Source organism: Dipteris shenzhenensis, chromosome 1, assembly GCF_047967505.1.
Source record: "Dipteris shenzhenensis isolate YYH24624 ecotype China chromosome 1, Dip_SZ_1.0, whole genome shotgun sequence".
Lineage (NCBI taxonomy): Eukaryota > Viridiplantae > Streptophyta > Polypodiopsida > Gleicheniales > Dipteridaceae > Dipteris > Dipteris shenzhenensis.
Window position 1 is genome coordinate 52319595 of NC_141596.1, and position 19464 is coordinate 52339058.

The following is a 19464-nucleotide window of genomic DNA, read 5'->3' on the forward strand; positions in this document are numbered from 1 at the left end:
TAAAGCAGACGTGGGTTAGTGTCAACTCTAAGCTAGAGTTGGGTTTTATGTCCACTCATTATGGTCAACAAGCAAAGTACTTTTTTGTCTCGCATCTCTCCCTCTACTTGTTTGTCTATTTGTGGAAGGGTAGTGTTGGGGTTGCATTTGAGGGGTGCGATCATCTGATGTGAATTCCATTTGTGATCTGAGGCAAAACCTTGGGTACTCTGAACCAAGTTGGGTATCATGTCCATTCATGTACCAAAGTTGAGTTATTATGTGCACTCATGTTTGCTCCATTCATGTCCATTCATGTACCAAAGTTGAGTTAATATGTGCACTCGTGTTTGCTCCAAACCCGAGCGAAGTTATCACGATCTGAGTGAAGCTATCATGGTGAAACTCAAGAGCTACCACGTTTGCACATGTTCGCTCCGAACCAGAGTTGGGTTATGAGGTTGATTCATGTGGGTTGATGAACTAGAGGGCATCACGTCCTCTCAAGCAAGTCCTTTTTTGCCTGGTCAACTTGCTTGCTCAAGTGAACTGGGGCTTGTCCACGTTGGACCAAAGTTGGGTTAGCAAGTGTCCACTCTGAATGAGAGCCGGGTGATGATGGCCACGGGGCTCCGAAGGTCATGTTGACAGGCGCAAACCAAGGTTGGGTTGTGATGTGAGCACTCAAGTGAGAGGTGTGATGGTCTAACAAGCAAGTACTTAAATGTCTCAATATGGATTGAAGATGCTCTGTGAGCTTGTGTTGCAGCCATGGCTCTCTGACCTTTCATCTTCATCCTCCTCTTGCCTAACTCCCTTCCCCCTTAGCATCCATTGCTCTGCACTTCACCATGAACCAGCAAGCCACTCGCCCAGAAATCCAGCAAGATGAATCAGAGTCCTCCGATGGTTTGCTCTCTCTCTCTCTCTCTCTCTCTCCAAGCTCCTTTGCCTGCTCACAGTTCCTTGATTTTCTCTTCAAATTTTGTCCATCCTGCCTCTACCTGTGCGCTTTGAGCGTTTCTGCCGGCCTGCACGCAGCTGATTGGACACTTCCCGAGTTGCATGAACGCCCATGACAGTTTTCGCTTGTGTTTCAGGCAATGACGACGCAGTCCAAGTTGAGGGCTCCGTTTTTAAAAGCGCCGCTCTCGAGCGAGACGAAGCATTGCCACCCAAGGTCGCGTCGGAAGTGGAAGTGCTGCATGAGGGAGTGACAAAACAAATCGTAAAGGAGGGTCATGGAAAGCCTCCTTCGCAACATTCCACTTGCTTTTGTGAGTGCACGTTGAGGTTTATGCAGTGAGATTTGCTTCATTGTGAAACTATTTCAACAAGAGGGTACCTCTATAGATCAACGTACAGACAGGATCTTTGTCCAGGGAATGTTATGACCGAGTCTTATAGGAGTAAGCGTGCTTCGCTGTTGGGAATAGATACTTAAGACTGGCAAAATTGATATTTCTTGTATACGACAGAGGCCAACAACTCTCTTTCTCAATCAATGTGTGTCCATCTGTGACTTCTTTTCCCTGGAACAATATAACATCTCCAACGCATCACAACAATGCAGCGATAAAATAATTGACATGGCAAGCTTGCTTTAAGAGGTACTATAATTTGCCAAGGTAGTTGAGCAATCGGCTGAATGCTTTGTGGACTTGTCAAGGCTTTGCATGGAAACTATCATTCTCGGAGACTGGGTCTTCCCATATCTTTAGTTCTTGTCAAAAGTTTAAACTTTCGGGACCATTATATAAAATACAGCCTATTATGAAACATAGAGGTGAAACATCATGCCAGCGTAACAACCCAAGGACAGATTTTACTGTGCTATGATAAGAATATTGCCATTTTTACACTGATGCTTTGTTTCCATTTGCAGTGTAAATGAACTTGGGTTCTGCTTGTTGTGAATTGATAACTTTTGATAACTTGCCTTTACGTCTCTTGTTTTTTGAACTGGCAGTACATTATCGAGCATGGACTGAGATGATCATGCACAAATTTCAGGATACTTTCCAGGAACAGCAACCGATGGAACTGGTCCTGGGGCATGGTGAATCATCAGCCTTAGCTTCCTATCCCTCTAGTATTCTGCCCAGAATTGTTAGAACTACATGTATTTCGCTTATTTGGATGGGTGCATTCACCTTTTACTTTCTTATGTATGCTGCCAAAATTCTCTTAAATTTCAGATGTGACTTTTACAACCTTATCTATTTTTTCTACCAGAGAAGACAGTACATCGAGGTCTCGCTATAGCAGTTGGAAGCATGAAAGCTGGTGAAAGTGCTCTCTTTCACGTTGGTTGGCAACTTGGTTATGGTGAAGAAGGGAATTTTTCCTTCCCTAACGTGCCACCAAAGGCGGACCTTATCTATGAAGTTGAGATGATTGGGTTTGAGGATGGGAAAGAAGTGAGTGTGCAAGTGTACCTTTCCAACTGTGCTCCGAATTCATGCAATCTCTCCTTGGTGTCCTTTTTGATTCATGTACAGTTCTGCAGTGGATTTGTCATGATTCGACCAAGTACACCAGCTTTTTTCCCAATTCCAGTTTATGTTTTAATGCATGACTGTTTGTTGGTGAGGATTGAAAGACGATCTCTGATGTGGAGCTTGAGAGTAGCTTTTTATAGTGTGTGATGTGCATATTTTATAGAGCATGTAGATGACAACATCAAACACTGCACGTGTAACTTGGCAGAGTACCTGTGCATGCAAATGTTTTTAAAAATCTACTTTTTCACGAGAAATTTGTCACGATTAACGAAGCTTATGCTGAAATTATGCATGTAGGGAAAGCCTCGTTCTCAGATGACTGTTGAGGAGCGTATTGAAGCAGCAGATAGGAGAAAGGCAGATGGAAACCAGATTTTCAAAGATGACAAGATTGAGGAAGCCATACAGCAGTACGAGATGTTACCTAATCCTTGCCAAAACCTGATTTTCGTCCCAAAACAACTAAAAGGTTATCAGAGTTAACAAGAGGGCTGTCAATTCCTTTTCTAATCAATACAACTGTAGAAATGAAATGCCACACAATTCTATACTCACTTTTTATGAGCTATTCTGGCAAAAGCTAAGATTGCTAGTTTGGAAAAATTATATTTGTGCACATTGATAATCCCTCAAAGGTGTGCTCCTGCTGAAAGCATATAATGTGCAGCCTGCAAGACAAGAAATACAGCAGAAAAGAACCTTGGAAACAGCAAGTCACTATAATCCATCTTTTTGTCCTAGAGATGGAGGTGTCAAGTTTGACTCTTGCTGGCTTAAACATGGGACGTGCTCCATAGCAGGGGTGCGTGAGATGTAGTTCTGGGCAGCACCATGTGCTCATATGTGTGTGATGCTATGTCCGTATCATCAAACTTCCTTACCATTAGCAGCTGTCAGAGTTAGGATGATAACACACTGCTAAAACGAGTCTTTAGAAAGAACTATCTCAATATTAGCCATACGACTATCATATGTATGTGTCATTCAGATTGTCAATCATTGCAGAATATTTAATGAGGAATATCCCTAACCATACTTTCCCAACTTGTGGGCTGAAACACCTCAACCGTCTGTGCTTGCTCACCTGTATATGATTATGTGGATGACTTAATCTGTGTTGAAACTGTTGTTGCCTTATGTTTCTTATATGCTTGATGGGCTCATCAAGGCTTTTAAATGAAAAAAAAAGATGTTCCATATTAGGAATGAACTTGCATAACCGCTGCACCTTCTTTCTAGGCTTTTGTGCTTTGCTTGTGTGGGAGAGTCTTCTAAAGCAGTTAAAGCTTGACTGAGGAGAGTGAGCCTACTTCTTCATTTGCCTTCTCCTTCAATGCTAGGTGTCAGCACAGCTGGGTCTGCTGTTGACCTTTGGAGTTGTGACAAAAACTCAGTACGAGTAATATGGGTAGGACTGTGCTAGCCAAATAGTGCAATAGGGGGCATTATAGGAAGGGCTATACAAGTCAACTTTGTAGTGCACAATACATCAAGTTTGATATGACCTTCATATCTCCCTAGTCTGCTAGATGCTAGAAATAGCAGGAGGGGACAAAAGGAATGAGAAAATGAGTGAAGGAACTAATGTGCATGCCGGGTGTGCGAACTTGTGTGTGTGTGAGAGAGAGAGAGAGAGAGAGAGAGAGAGAGAGTGTGGATGTGTGTGTGTGTGTGAGAGAGAGAGAGTGCGACCTCTGCTGTTCAGCCTCGTCAAGGTTTCCGTACAGCCTCCCCCTTCTGTCCATACACCTGTACGGTCCCCATACAGCGTTCGCACGCTGTTTGTACGTCCGTACACACAGATAGGTCAGGTGGACGTACCTCCGTGCAGTTCTGCACGCAGTTCCGTACAGTCCCATCTGCATCTCCATACAGATTTCAAGAAGACCACGCTTCGTACGTCCGTACAGCTCCGTCTACATCTCCGTACAGTCCCGTCTGCAGCTCCGTACACGTTTGTTGTTTCTGTACTTCTCCGTACAGTCCTGTGTCTGTACGCTCTTTTTTTCCTTCTTGTCTTGTCGTAGTTCAATCATGGCTTCAGGTTTGGATGTTTGTACATATGCTTGAAAAGAAAGGCCCGCAGATGCTAAGCGCCGCCTATTAGAGCCTGCATCACAAGATGATGAACTTACTATGGAAGCTCAGTACGTGTTTGACACCCTTAAGGATGACTTTCAGCAGTCATGACAGGAATGGGGCAAACCGGTTCCAGAGGTCACGTACAAATTGAAATTGCCGTCCCTCGTGAATCCTCTCAGGAAGTTTTCTCAAACTGCGGTTATAATTTTCTTTCCAGGAAGAATCCCAGCGGCCAGTGATGTCGCGCATTGGATTAAGGCCATCCTTGGAGGATGCTTTGTAGAGGGAGTGTATTTTGCTTCCAGAGGCTTTTATGAGGTGCATTTATCAGATGCTTCGTGTAAGCAGAGGCTTCTCGAGTTCTCTCCCCTGTTTTACGAGAAGTAGATGGTACATGCTATGCCCTGGTCCCCAAACAAGGATTATCAAAGTCTTATACGACATCATTGTCTTGTATGGGTTGAGGTTGTTAACTTCCCGAACTATATGTGTGAAGAGTTGCCTGGCTTGGCTGCTTCTTTGGGACAGGTCATTTGTTCTCCATGCCTCATGGGAAACCGTAACAGGTTCTGCATTCTCTGGGACAATGATACACCTACCCCTCCTTCTATTGCAGTGGAAGTTGAGGGAGTGCAATTGGGAAAAAAGTATTTTGAATTGAAGTGGGGCATGTTTGCAGGAGCTTGTTTTGCCTGCCACAAGTTTGGGCATCTAGCCTCTGAATGCCCAATGGTTCTGCATCAGCCCCCTCCCAATGCCTTGCCGCCCCAGACACGGGAAATGAATGAGAATTTGCAAGCTAAGACAGCAAATAGAAATGGAGCAAAGAATGCCAAACCAATCAATCAGGTGCAGTCACTTGCTGGAAAAGGAAAAGATAAAGGAAAAGAGAAGATGAAGGAATTTGCGGGGAATGATCAGGATGGTTTTCAACAACCTAAGAAGGTGGTTGTATTGAAGCAACACCCCCTTCAATCTCGTCAATGGGATGCTTCCTCTCCTTCACCCGGACAGGCTTCTACTTCAGCTCCTATCCTTCAAAATTGGGTGGGGGTATTGAAGAAGGGCATCCCCATATGTGATTCAAAAGAAGGGAAAAATGTGATTCATATGTGATTCCCTCTCTGATGTCTTGTTTTATTCTGATACCTTGCTGTATATACCTCTTTCATGCCTCAAACACTTAAGTGCTTTACATACAATGTACAGAGCCTCTGCAATGTCTCCAAGTGGAGGCTTTTATGGGAATTATGTACATAAAATGCAGCCAGATATTGTTTGTTTGCAAGAGCATAATCAACACTCCATGGTTGGTCATCATGATTATTTTGGCGGTTATGATATATATTATGCTGGTACCACTACCTACTCAGGTGTATGCATACTGGTTAGACATGAGCTGGAACCTTAGTTAGCCTTCAATGACAGCAGTGGTAGATGATGGTCATACAATGTAATGTCAATGGTGATATTCTTGAGTTTGCATCAGTCTATGCTTCCCAGACCTCTGCCATGAGGGCTTCATTATGGGATTCTTTATGCAGATATCCATGGAGATCCAATGCATTCATCTGTGGAGATTTTAATAATTCCCCTCTACCAAGAGATAACACCACTTCAAGATCTCATATGCTATCATTGGAAAGACAGAAATGGGATAGCATGCTTCTTTCTGTGCAGGCTGAAGATTTATGGCTGCTTCTCCAAGGGTCAGTGCTTGGATATACTTTTCATCATAATGCTCTTACTACATACTGGGCAAGGCTTGACAGATGGTATTTGTTTCACCCACAACAATTTGCAGATTTTAGCCCTCATCTCCTTATAGATTTCTCATTGGGCTTGTCAGATCATGCCCCATTGTGGATGAATTTGCGGCTTGGCATGCCTCTGGATGATTTGCCACCCCTTTCCAGTAGATTATTGCATGTTAATCAGGCTTATTTCTGACATCACTATTTCCAGCAAATGATCAGACTTGCAATTCATCCCTTGCCTTTGCAGGTTGCATATGACTGAATGGAGGAATGAGGTCAAATGGGCAAAAAGGACAGCACAACAATTGACTGAATTTTCTCAGTTAAGGCCTGTCTCTGATTCAGAAAACGATTCCCTTTCACATGCTCAGATTAAATTGACTGTTAATGATTAGAGGAAATTGCACAAATGGCAGATTAGGGCAAGAATGAAGCCCCTCATGGATAAGGGCTGCTCATCAAAAGCCTTCTTCTAGGGCTTGCATGCTACTCGAAAGAAAAACTCATGTCTAAGGGTAAGGAAGCTCGATGGCCCTTGGACGCACTCTTTCTCTGATCTCCAAGATGAATGCCAAAATTATTTCCAGAAATTGTTCTCCGCTCCTGGTTCCCCATCAAATCAAATGACTGATGCTAGGACTGAGTTTCTCGAATATGTTTCCGGAATAGTGGAAATGGATGATGCTCTTATCTTGGAGAGACCTTTTACTGACACAGAACTTGATAATGCATTGTTCCACCTCAACAAATACAAGTCCCCTGGTTGGGATGGCCTTACGGTGGAATTTTATATTTCTTTTTGGGATGATTTGAAAGAAGTCCTCTTGCAAATGATCAATGTTGCCTGGCAAGAAAATTAGTTGCCGCACTCTTGGAAGCATGGCATAGTCAAACTTGTGCCCAAAAAACATCTGTGTGACCATATGTCAGATTGGAGGCCTATTACTTTGATGCCTGTAGTTTATAAAATTGTGCATAGGCTTCACAGGATACTGGATGCGGGACTTCATCCTCATCAGTATGGGTTTGTGCCGCGAAGACAAATCCATGACAATATATCCAATGCCTTGACTGCAATTGAATATGCTAAGTATTCGCATCAAGATGTGCTCATATTGCAGGTGGATATTGCTAAGGCATTTGACACTGTTCAATGGGATTTTATCTCTCAAATCATGACAAAGTTGGGCTTTGGTCCCAAGATAGCAAATGCAGTTTACTGGCTTTACTCTAGCTCTACTTCTCAGTGCATTCTTGGGGGTCATTTGTCTTGGTCATGGACATTGGGTCGATCAGTTAGACAGGGCTGCCCTCTCAGTGCTCTCTTCTATGCCATTGCGACCCATCCTCTTTTAATGTATCTTGATCATCTTACAAACACAGGATAGATGACTGGTCTTAAAATCCTTGGGGCTGCATCTTTTTTGGCACAAGCATATGCTGATGATTCCTTCTTTATGCCACAGAATTCTCCCCGGGAAGTTCACATGCTTATGACCACTCTTTCATTGTATGGTTTGGCAGCGGGATTGCATGTCAATTTTGACAAATCTAAATTACTTTCCCTGAAACGATGTGACTGGCATTCTATTCTTTGGCCAGGTCAGGTGGTGCATTCCAAAGATGTAGTTAGGCATTTGGGATATCCCATAGGATGGCATATCACCAGGAAGCAGCAGCTAAAATGGATCTTCCAAAGACTTCAACATAAACTGGAATACTGGAAGATTTCTACTTGGCCTCTTCATGTCAGGCTCAGAATAGTACAGTCCATTGTAATGTCCTATGTCCAGTTCTATTTGCCTTTGTTGCATTGGTCCTCCAGGGATATTTCAGCCTTTATGTCTCAAGCTATGGAGATGTTATGGAGGACAAAAACTGCTGTGAAAGCATTGAGACTGATGAAGATGGAAATGGTGTGCTCTCCTAGGATGCATGGTGGACTTAATGTCCTCAATATAAGATATCATGTACTTGCAAGGAAGGCGACTATGCTGCATACTTTTTTCCGCCAACAACAGCCATGGACTTGTATGCTAGCATCCATGTGTGTCAACATGAAGACTTGTGCTTATGGTCGTTGGACTACTGATCATTGGGAGGTTGTCATTGGTGGGAGATTTGTAGGGAAGATACCTGGTTGTCCTTTCTCTACTGCTCTGATACTTGACTGGAAACAACTACTTTCTAAGGTCAAATGGGCTCTTGATAATTGCTCGGGGACAAACTCAATGAGGAAAGAAAGTATTCATTGGAGTGCCATCTTTGACATTCCACTCGCTTTACAGGAACCTGTTCGAGCATACAATCTCATGAAATTGGGAATTAGATACATACATGATGTGGTAGATGATCAGGGCTATGTTTTATCTTTTTATCAGGCCACTGCTTCCTATGCATTGGGAATGCATCATAGGTCTATATGGAAGAAAATTGTTGATTTGTTACATCCTTTTCTACCTGTTCCTCCTGTGGCTGACACAGACATGCTTACGGATTGGCAATTGCAACCCTCTGCTACATGCACTCATCTTGTTCCTCTTTCTGCCTTAACCTCCATCAAAGCCTACAGGCTTCTTCAGCCTGCTCCATGGATTCAGCAATATGCTAATTCTCTGTGGCATATAAGGAAGCCCCTCTCATGGTGGCGGAAGAATCTCGGGATATTATGGAAGTGTAAAATGCCTTTGAAACAAAGACTTTTTCTTTGGAGATGTATGACAGGCATATTGTCAGTGGGGGTCACACTTGCTAAACGTCGCATTGCACCATCCACATGTTTAAGATGTTAGGCTCCTTCAGAGACTGTTCTTCATTTGCTTTGGCACTGCCCGTGTTCTAGGATCCTTCTCAGGAGAATTTCAGATCATCTTCGTCTCCGTTTCCCGAGTCACAGATTTGGGAAACATTTCTGGCTCTTTGGCAGATTTATGAGGTCTTTGTCTCAATACTCACTATTTCTCTCTTGGGTGAGATATTGGGCTCTTTGGACAATTTGGAGTGAGCATAATTTGGCATACTTGGGTCGGCAGATTCACAAGTCATATGAATCTTTCCGAGCCTCATTGCGGCAATCCCTATATGATGCTTGCCATGAGGGTGATATGGATGCTTCTTGCATAGAGCTTTTCTTTTTAGTTTTATGATCTTTGGGATACTCTCCATTTCGGAGACCTCCCATCATGTAAATTCATGAGCATATAAATATACTGCACTAGATATTACTATTAAAAAAAAAAGTGTGTGTGTGTGTGTGAGAGAGAGAGAGAGAGAGAGAGAGAGAGAGAGGGAGAGAGTTTATTAAAGTCTTCGGAAGACCGATGGGTCTATGAGACTGAAAAACCTGATACAATGAGTTGTGGTAGTGGAGCTACTAAACGAGCATCCATACCAATGCAGAATGCAAAAAAATGCAAAATGGCAGTACTAAGTCCTAAGTACAACATAGTCATATCCCGACTATATGTATATATATATCCATCTCAGCATCATCGTCGGCATCACCATAACCATCATCATCATCATCATCATCATCGTCAGCAACACAATATCGGGATGTATGAGGCTGTGGAAGTGGAGGCATGAGGTCAGCAATAGAACGTTGTCGCCTCCTCAAGGGTGCAGTCCTGATACGTCTCTTGGTCGTAGCTCTGCGTCTAACCAAGGCCACTGTGACCCCCGTCGGTCGGGCTCCGACTCTAAACAAGGAGGGGATGTCCCCAAGTCTGATATGTGAGTCAACCCTCTGTTTGAGCTGTCGGGTCACAGGCTCCGGGTCACGGTCATGTCGGGGTCTCGCCTCGAGGGAGTCTATGTGATCTAGCTGAAAGAACTCCGTGATAGAGCTCTGAGAGGGATCAGTCGAGGGAGAAGGCTACTCTTGTCTCTGTGCTCGGAGTATCCTATCTCGGTGTCTGAGCATCTCATGAATGAAACCAGCCAAGCATCGCTAGTCTGGGTAAGAGAGGACATGGGCCAACATCCCATAACTATCTCTGAAGAGGCAGTAGAAACGCCCTCGGATCTCATAGTAAATAGGACACCTGAAGATAAAGTGCTCCTCCGTCTCAACCTCCTGCATGTCACACAGTGTGCATATGCGCCTCTCCCTAGGTAACCGCTCTGCTCGGCCGCTCTCGATACGAAGTCTGTGTGAAGAGACCCGGAACTGCCCAAGGGAGATCCTCAGCGAGTGGGGTAGGTGAATCTGCATGTATCTTGGTGGATCAATGAAACCCTCCACTGTGATATGTAGGAAGTGATCTTTGTAGAACTCATCTTCACTGGAAGATCACTCGGGCTCAACCAAGTCCGGAATATGTGTAGTTGTAGTAGATCCTCAAGAATAACCTGGTTGACCTCGTGTGATAGGAGGGGAGAGAAAGGAGCGTCCATGCTGTATTGGAAAGGAGGTAGTCTGTCCATGTGGAGCCCTAGTCCTGCAAACCATCTCTCTGTGCGTGCATACCAACACCTCTGATCTTGCCCTGTTGCAAGTGCCATAGAAGAGGACAGTGCTAGCCATGGTATCCTGCTACGCCCGGATGTGTAATCCCCATACTCCCTGACTCGGTACAGATATGTAATGACCTGAAATGCAGCATCTAGCTGTAATGGGGGTGACCCAAACTCCACCTGAATGATCTGGTGAGGGACAGATGGCTTACCACAGATCATCCGTGATAACATGAGAACCTGTAGCCGCTCCACCTTGGCCCACTCTGTATCCGACAAATCTGCCCCCCAGCATGGGCTGCCATACATCCCTGCAGGGCGGACCAAGGAGTCAAAAAGCCAACCCTTTGGTCCGTGGATCCTGAAAATGAGAGCGGCAGCACTGTCCCTCTAGTCTAGCCAATGAAGCATATCCTCTGCTCAGGCGCGCCTGCATTGCGGGTCCGGAAAAGACGACCCCCAGATAAGTGTATGATGAAACTACCTCAACAGGGGACTCATCAAATGTGAAATGCCTGAAAAAGGTCTAAAAAGTCAATGAGAAAGAAAACTGAAATCATCATGAGAGTACTGTCAATGTTGCACATTGCGTACACAAGAGAGAGAAAGAGGGGCAAGATAGCCTCGTTTATAGCATGCAAAACAGTGCCAACCAGAGGTGTTTGTGAGGAGGAAATGGAAGAATGAATACGTGGCAAGCGCAATGGAACAATCCATATGTGGCAAGGAAGCCTTATCTATAGTGTTGGGATAGGGGCTGCAAATAGCCAACCCAGGTCCGCTTAACCCGACCCAGGTCAGCTCAGCTGCCCCGACCTTGGTCAGCCGACTGACCTGCCCTTGGTCAGCCGACTGACCCGGCCCTGGTCAGCCACACTGCTGACCTGGTTAGCCCCAGCCAGCTGGCACAAAACCAGCCTGTAACAGGCCCTTGACCAGCCTTCTAACCTGCCCCTAACCCTGGCTAAATGCCCTGGTAAACAGCCCCCAAACTAACTGCAAAAACTACTCCTTTTCAGGGCAGGCACACTCACATAGAAGCCCTTCACTCTCCACACATGAGATGCTCTAAATGAAGATGCAACCATGGACCCTCCAGCACCTGAATATTGGAATCACTTTGGAGAGAGCACCTGTCAATCTGGATCCTCGAAACACAATGCCACCATGAACAGCAAAGAGATCTGCTTGGCTTTTGGTTTTCCATACCAGTGTGCAGTGAATTCCAAGTAAAGAATGCTGAGCTGTAGAGCAAACCATGCCCAATATCCATTGGCGAACACATAACATCTAGGAACCCCGAACAATAAACTCGAAAACGTCCTGTCCATAGTCTTTGCTACACCAAGCAATGAACTTCGAACACATCAAGTCCATAGCTCAGCCCGCTCTTCCGCCCATAAGCCCTCTCTGGCTGTGGCATCCCTACCTTTTTGCTAGAAAGCAGGTGCAATCTGGAGTTCTTGAGCAAGAGCTGCCTCGGATCACCAGACTTGTCCGAAGAAGAGCGTGCCTGATGAAGTTGTGTCCTAGTCCTTGGATTTCGTCTTGTGCTTGGACCGACAATCATTTGCAAAGTGACTTCTCTTCCCACGGGCATAGCACCAGCTTCTTCCTTTCTTCTACACTATCAAAAGTCCCTGATCACCACCATGAGACACTTTCAACTTACCTGGGACAGGAGAATAGATTCCTCCTCCAAGAGAAGGGAGCAGATGTCATCAAAATCCAACTGATTTGTCGAAACTTGGCACCGCAATGCTTGGGAAATGACATCATACGCTGTTGGAAGCTTCGTGAGGATAAATGCAGCCAACTGAGGAGAGGATAAGGAAGCACCCATTGCCTGTAGCTGGTCATGGATTACCTTGGCCTTCATTATAAACGGCTGCATCAAGCTACTTGCAGGAAATTCAAGACTGTAGAGCTGACCTTGCAAAGTGACAACCCCCGTATGAAGAATCCCGGGCATAGAGATCCTCAACCTGGATCAGACTTTAGAGGCACTAGCCAAGGTTTGCACTGCTGGGGAGACCTCGTTCGTAATGGTCCGCACCAACGCCGAATGTGCCTTAGAATCACGGTCCTCCCAATCTTGGAGTTCCTCAAGGAAAGCTTCATCCCGGTCAATCCCAACATATCGAGTTCTTTGGATGTTTGGTCTTCCTTTCATACCCTTGAATGATTTCCTAGAGGCTTTTGTGAATGAACTAGATTTTCATGTTCAGCTTCCAATGAGCATATTGGATCCATTGAATTTGTCCTCCTTGCTCATACACGGGTGTGCCATGGATCCACTCCAATCACTCACACACACGTGTTGAAAATCGGAGGAACAGCCCTGATGAAGGGGAGGATGGGTGGGAAAGAAGAAGAGATAAGGAGGGTGGCTGGGGAAAGAAGAGAAGGGGGGCCGGATGGGAAAGTAGGAAGGCAGAAGAAGCTGCTAAGGCGCCTTCTTCAAAAAATTCCAAATCCCTTGGGGTCCATGCCTGCAATCATAGTTTTTTCCATACGTTAACATACGCATACGGTATATGGGTACGGAAGTATGGATCAGCCCCTAGGGCTGAATCATTCGTGACCCTAATTTTACAATTTAAACAACCAGGAAAATATACATTGTACACATTTAATTGACAGAGAGCTACAAAACTTTCAACTTCAAACTTCAAACGTCAAACTTGTATTAATTTTAAAGTGAAGAAATTGATTTAAAAATTTTCAGTGACCAGCACCCTGACCAGCACCCTCTGACGTGTGTCACGCCTGCCAGTGGTAAATTTCATGAGCCCCACACTCTCCAGGTCCAAGGTAGCTTCTAGATGACTTGCGGCTCTGATACCATGTAAATGTTGCACATTGCGGAAGCATACATGAGAGAGAGAGAGAGAGAGAGAGAGAGAGAGAGAGAGAGAGATTGAATGAGGCAAGATAACTTCGTTTATAGCATGGGAAACAGTGCCAACCAGAGATATGGGAGGAAATGGATTTATCCAGATGTGGCAAGGAAGCCCTATTTATAGTGTGGGGGTAGGGTCTGCAGATAGCCGACCTAGGTCTGCTTTACCTGACACGAACTTGATCAGCTGACTGACCCAACCCTGGTCAGCCACACTGCTGGCCTGGTTAGCCCCAGCCAGCTGGCACAAAACCAGCCTGTAATAGGCCCTCTACCAGTCTTCTAACCTGCCTCTAACCCTGGCCAAATGCCTTGGTAAACAGGCTGCAAACTAACTGAGAAAACTACTCCTTTCCAGGGTGGGCACACCCACATAGAAGTCCTCACTCTGCATGCATGAGATGCTCTAAATTCTAACAAGTACATCCCCCGAAACTAAGAAAAGACTACTTATGAAACTAGGAACCATAGGAAAGAACCACCATGTATCAGGAAGTTCCTATCATGTCATGTTATGTGTCTTATATCATTTGTCGGGTATCATTAGGGAGTTGCTTGCTAAAGGTCAACTCCCACGCAGCGGAATCTCCTTAAAGTGCCCCTTCTGGGGCTCAAAACTAGGGACCTTTGGCCCACAAAACTAGGGCTTTGCCCCTCACATCAACGCAAGGGCCCAGCCCCTAGGTCTGCCTTATATAAGGCCTGGTTGGCTGCCTGCCCAACCAGCCTCTCTCTTGGCTGACCCATGTGCTGGTCTGTCCCACCTCTGCTGCACCCTACTGCTCTGTACTTTTGTTGACGCCATCCATGACTTCATAGCCTCTTCTCTTGGGTCCCTGCTGCTGTCCTCTGCTCCGCCTTATGCTCCTGCAGATCAGCCAGGTACCCTTGTCCTCTCTTTTCTCTATCTGATCCCTGCCCTCATGGCAGCCATGATGCTGCCCATGTGGCCATCTCTTAGACAGGTTCACCCCCCCATGCTCTCCTCATATGGGGGCTTACAGATGGGGAGGTGACCTTTCCAACACCCTTTCTGACCGACACATCTAGGCACAATGCCAACACTTCAATGACGATGCTCCAGTAACTCCCTGGTCGTAGTCCTTGGGAACGTTTCGATGTCAAAATCTGCTGAGTCGGCCAGTTTATGGCAGACCAGTCGGTATTTTCAAGGGCCCTTGAGGCTTATAAAAGCAGTCCATTGCAGGGCATTCATTGATCCAACAGGTCAGCCATCAGAGGAGCAGCAGGAGCAGCTGTACTCACACCCTCAGGCCTACATCGAGGTGGCAGAGGAGTCCAGGAGTTGCTGCAGACTGACCTCTCAAGGGCTAGACCTTGGGTGTCTTCTAGGGCAGCAAGGTGTTGTGATCTGCAGGGAGAGTCCACATGTACTCGAGGTGGAGCATGCGGGCTCAAGTCTAGAGATATCCGGCAGATAGTAGAAGTACATGGTGGTAAGATCAAAGGATCACTCTGGTGGGACTTTGGATCTATCTCTTTTGTATTGTGTCCATAGCTTTGGACGGAAATATATTGTTTTGGTGGTTTCTATATCTGGCTGGATTATTGTCTATTGATGAGTCTGCACATCTATTTGATGCACATAAGTTTAAGAAGTTTGTGATTCCACTCCCCACACATGCTGTGTGAGTTCCTGGGCTATTCTATCAGTCTTCCGCTGTGCATACCCTCGATTTCTAACATCTCTTCGCTGCACTCTGTGGAAAACTCTTTCTTTTCTGCTATGTGCCTCCTGCAGGCTTCAGTAGCGGCTCAACTCCTGCCAAATAAGCTCTTTAGTTCTCTGCAGACAAAGATCCCTCTGACATGTAGAAGTCTGGGACTGTTGCTCCTGCAAGAACTCCTTCAACTCTCAAGTTCCCTCTGTTCTTCACCTTTAAGAATGATCTGCAGGTTGAACTGGGTATGGAACTCTGGAACATTGCTGTGCTTCTGCCCTCCACGTTGCTCTCCAGCAGGTTACTGCAGGAGTGCTCTGGAGTGCTCAGGACCAATGGAATGAAGAATCTGCAACTGCCATGCCAGACTCTTTATTTTTCTCCCTCTCCCTTGCAATCCTCTTTGGACACACTGAGATGTGGTGATCTGTAGTGATAGCATCTGCCCCTTTTCTTGGGCTTATTTGCATTCTTCTTGTCCTTTCCAGATGGCTCTCCTGCATCATGCTTTGGCTGAAAACCAGCAAACTTTGCCTTTCCTTTGTAGTTAGCAGCAAATGCCTGCTCTACACCACGCATATCATCTTTAAAGACAGATTATTATTAGCTAGTATATTATCTTTAATGTATGCTAGCTGTTGTTGCAATAGTTTTGGACATGTATTTATCGATTTGGTTAACAGGGTAAAGACAGAAACTTTTTTTTTTTGAAGTAGGAAAAATATATGCATGCTGTCCACATGCTCAGTTCAATGTGCTGCCTTTTGGCAGCCCCTTTCTCCCTCATCATTCCCCCTGTCTTTCTACCGGTGTCAATCCTCCATGCTCTCCTCGTATGTACGCCTTACATGTGGGGAATTGACCCTCATTCTCCATCAGCAGGTTCATTCAATTATCGAAGTCTAGTGTGGCTCCTTAACCAGTTGATCTTTAGTTGTCTCCATCGTTTAGTGGGAAGGATCTGGCTCTTCCATCGTAAGGCTGGATCCACCAAGTTTATTTTTCCACATTAAGTGGAAAAGCTCATTTTCAGTGCAGGAAGAGTCATCACCTTGATTCCTTGGTGGTCGGCTTCTCTTCATCACCCCCGTTATTGAGCACTCTGCAATTATGGTGAGGTGAGATACATCCGTCGACGTGGATCTCACTTCTTTGCATGACCATGAGGAGTCAGTAATGGTAGAGGTTCGCATTGAGGCAACAAGAATGGGAAGGGTAGCAGACAAGAACACAGGGCCTGAGACAGCCCATTTAGCGGCACCATAAGCTAGCCAAAAGGCCACCCACACAGGCCAGCCAATGGCCAACTGGACAAGGAGCCAGCCAACCTAGCCTCAGTCTGGCTAGCCAGCCAACTAGAATAGTCAGGAGTTTAGGATGATTTAACTCTTCTTGAACATTGGTATAAAGTGTCCTCCAGTCTTGATGCAGTACTACGTTTACAGATATAGCTGCAATTAACACTCTCCCTGGGGAGGGAGCCAGGTATCCCCTGCTCCTCTCCCTCCCCGCGTGAAAAAGGTAACTCCTATGAGGACTTTGAAAACAATACAAAGAATTACCTCTCTGTGAGGCATTGAAAGAGAAAACTGGCCATCTTTTTGTAAGATTTGATATATTTAATCTTTTGAAAGTATAGGTTGTTTTCAACCTTGGTGGGTCCCAATTTGTTTGCATGCACAGCATCAGATCATGACATTATTATTTTTCTGTGTTTGGATCAGGCTCTGGCGTATATGAATGATGAGTTCATGTTTCAGTTATTTGGAAAATACAAGGACATGGCGAATGCTGTAAAACATCCATGCCAGTTGAACATGGCAGCCTGTATGTTGAGATTGGATCGTTATGATGATGCAATTGCACAGTGCAGTATGGTATGTTGAATTTGTCAAAGCTTGATTAAGGTCAATTTACAATGACTGGCTCAAATCTTTGTAAAAACCACTCAATCAAGTCGTTTAATTTCTGCGTCAGATGCCCTAGGGATATAAGATTTCCAGGATCCAAAAAGCTTTTCTAGTGTGCTTGCTTGCCTTAGCTTGACAAAACGTTTGAAGATTATTGAGGCATCACTTGAGTATTGGGCTAGAATGCAAACAAGCAGATTTTCTGATTGCTCCAAATATGCTTGGAACTTCATCAGGTTTTGCAGGAGGATGAGACAAATGTCAAAGCTTTGTTTAGACGAGGCAAGGCTCGTGCTGCTCTTGGTCGGACAGATGAAGCCAGAGAGGATTTCAAGAAAGTTAAGAAGCTATCTCCGGAAGACAAAGTTGTTGTTAAAGAGCTGCGTCTACTTGCTGAACAGGACAAAGAAAGAATATGAGAAGCAGAAGGAACTGTACAAGGGATTATTTGGTCCTCCTCGTGCTGCAAAGACAAGAAAATTGTACTGGTATCAGATATTGTGGAGCTGGATTACGTCAAAGATTAGATCAATTTTTAGAATTTACAATAATAAGGATGATTAGCATTCCGAGTAAGAGAGAACCTGCAAATTGCCAGATTAACTTCCAAGGAGTGTTAACTCTCGCCCCCCCACAGGGAAGATTTGTGTCCTACACTGATCGTTACCTATTTGGCAGTTTGCATATATTTGGACTTGAGGTGCTAGTTTGGAAAGAGTGACCTGTCCATTTGTTGTAGGCATGATAGTAATTTATGGCTAATGCCTTAGTTCCAGTTGCGGCAAGCTCTGAGCGGATTTTGTTATGAAAGAGAGGCCGGCGAACTGTTTTCCTAAAAGCTATATATGTACATGGAAGGACTGTTCAAAGAGAAAAAGGTCTCCATTAAGGAGGAACTTTATGCTAAAAGAATAAAAAACGATTCAGTTATTGCCATTAAATGTTCTCAAGTTCCCAAGAATCACATTAAAAGTAGAAACCGTAATAGTGTTATGATTCTGTTCATTCATTGTCTGTTGTAATAGCAGATGCACGTGCTTTGAAACAACTATTGATCTCTCTCTGCAGAATGGAATATCTGAACGTTCTGTACTAAGACACGCCTGAATTATGCACACACCAAATTTATGTACTGCTTGATGGCCCTAAAAAACTGAGACACGCTGAAATTGTACCCTTTTTTAATTCTAAAGTGTTGGATAAAGCTAGGGCAAGTCTTGAGTTGAAAATTTGCATTTGTATGAAATTAATAACCTTAAAAGAATAACATATCTTAAGAAGGCATATGGCTAAACATGAGAAATATTCTTGTTCAAACTATGGAGAGAGCAGTTTATCCGGTTGTTTGATCTACATCTTAAGCATAAAACAAGGCTCTTTAGAGTGAACCAAGAAAGTCACCTCACGTCACCGTTCATGAAGTTACTTATTTTTACAGCTTTCTTGCATGTGCAGTTGTGAGTAAATGTGATAGGTGTGTAACTCCTAGATGCATGAGTCAATACACTAATCTTGTTGCTCCTGAAGGGAGCCTTTGTGATGGACTGATTCGTTGGGTTTTGAAGAAGCGTGATAAGAGAGAGTCTTGCATGCTTGCCTCGAGGGAGCTGGTGTAGGATGGCTCACCAACTCGAGCTCATCTTAATAAGAATGTGTCAATGCAGGCCATGAAGACTCTGCAAGGTGTAGAAACGTTGGGTGGTTAGTGGAGTAGTGATCTCAAGACAAAGGTAGCACATTTATTGAGTTGAGTCGGTCTTTGAGGCCGAGGAATAATCCTTTGCTATTCTCGAAAGCTATGATGTGCTTTCTACCAGGTCCCAAGAAGAAACAGATATTTGTATGTGGCAAAGGTACGAGGATACGTGGCAATTGCGCATTGACAAGGGATCCTTCACCAGTTTGCTTGGGTAGTTCCTTACATGTTACTGTAAAGATTTTGAATGCTCATATGGGCATAGAGAGAAACATATCAGGGAAGATTTGGAAGCTAAGTGAGTGTCTAAGCCATGCCAATTCAATTTGAAACTCAACTGTGGTGAAATCTTGTAATGGCAACCAAATGGACGTGGAAAACAAAAGCAAAAGGGGAAAATAGAAATTGGCAATTGGAAAGATAAACATAAGAGAAGGTCTCTTGTTGATGACTCCTTGGATGAGGTTGACAAGAAACAAGAATGGTGATACTTTGCA

General features: G+C 44.7%; 1 protein-coding gene and 1 pseudogene across 1 annotated transcript; both read left to right on the forward strand.

Moving 5' to 3' along the window:
• The first annotated feature begins 726 nt into the window (after window positions 1-726).
• LOC147906014 (peptidyl-prolyl cis-trans isomerase FKBP42-like) lies at window positions 727-17143 on the forward strand. The gene is made up of 6 exons (XM_087382678.1): window positions 727-888; window positions 1080-1256; window positions 1949-2038; window positions 2215-2399; window positions 2781-2952; window positions 17086-17143. Exons 1-6 carry the CDS (start codon window positions 831-833, stop codon window positions 17103-17105), a joined length of 702 nt encoding a protein of 233 aa, XP_087238804.1. The 5' UTR covers window positions 727-830; the 3' UTR covers window positions 17106-17143.
• LOC147906015 (peptidyl-prolyl cis-trans isomerase FKBP42 pseudogene) lies at window positions 17143-17690 on the forward strand (annotated as a pseudogene).
• Window positions 17691-19464: the final 1774 nt, after the last annotated feature.

What these genes read in the sequence shown, in the direction of transcription:
- LOC147906014 (XM_087382678.1), top strand. Translation starts at nt 831, where the DNA reads ATGAACCAGCAAGCCACTCGCCCAGAAATCCAGCAAGATGAATCAGAG. An exon ending in GCAACATTCCACTTGCTTTT is followed by an intron (nt 1,257 to 1,948) that starts GTGAGTGCACGT and finishes TTGAACTGGCAG; the next exon opens with TACATTATCGAGCATGGACT. An exon ending in GGTTTGAGGATGGGAAAGAA is followed by an intron (nt 2,400 to 2,780) that starts GTGAGTGTGCAA and finishes TTATGCATGTAG; the next exon opens with GGAAAGCCTCGTTCTCAGAT.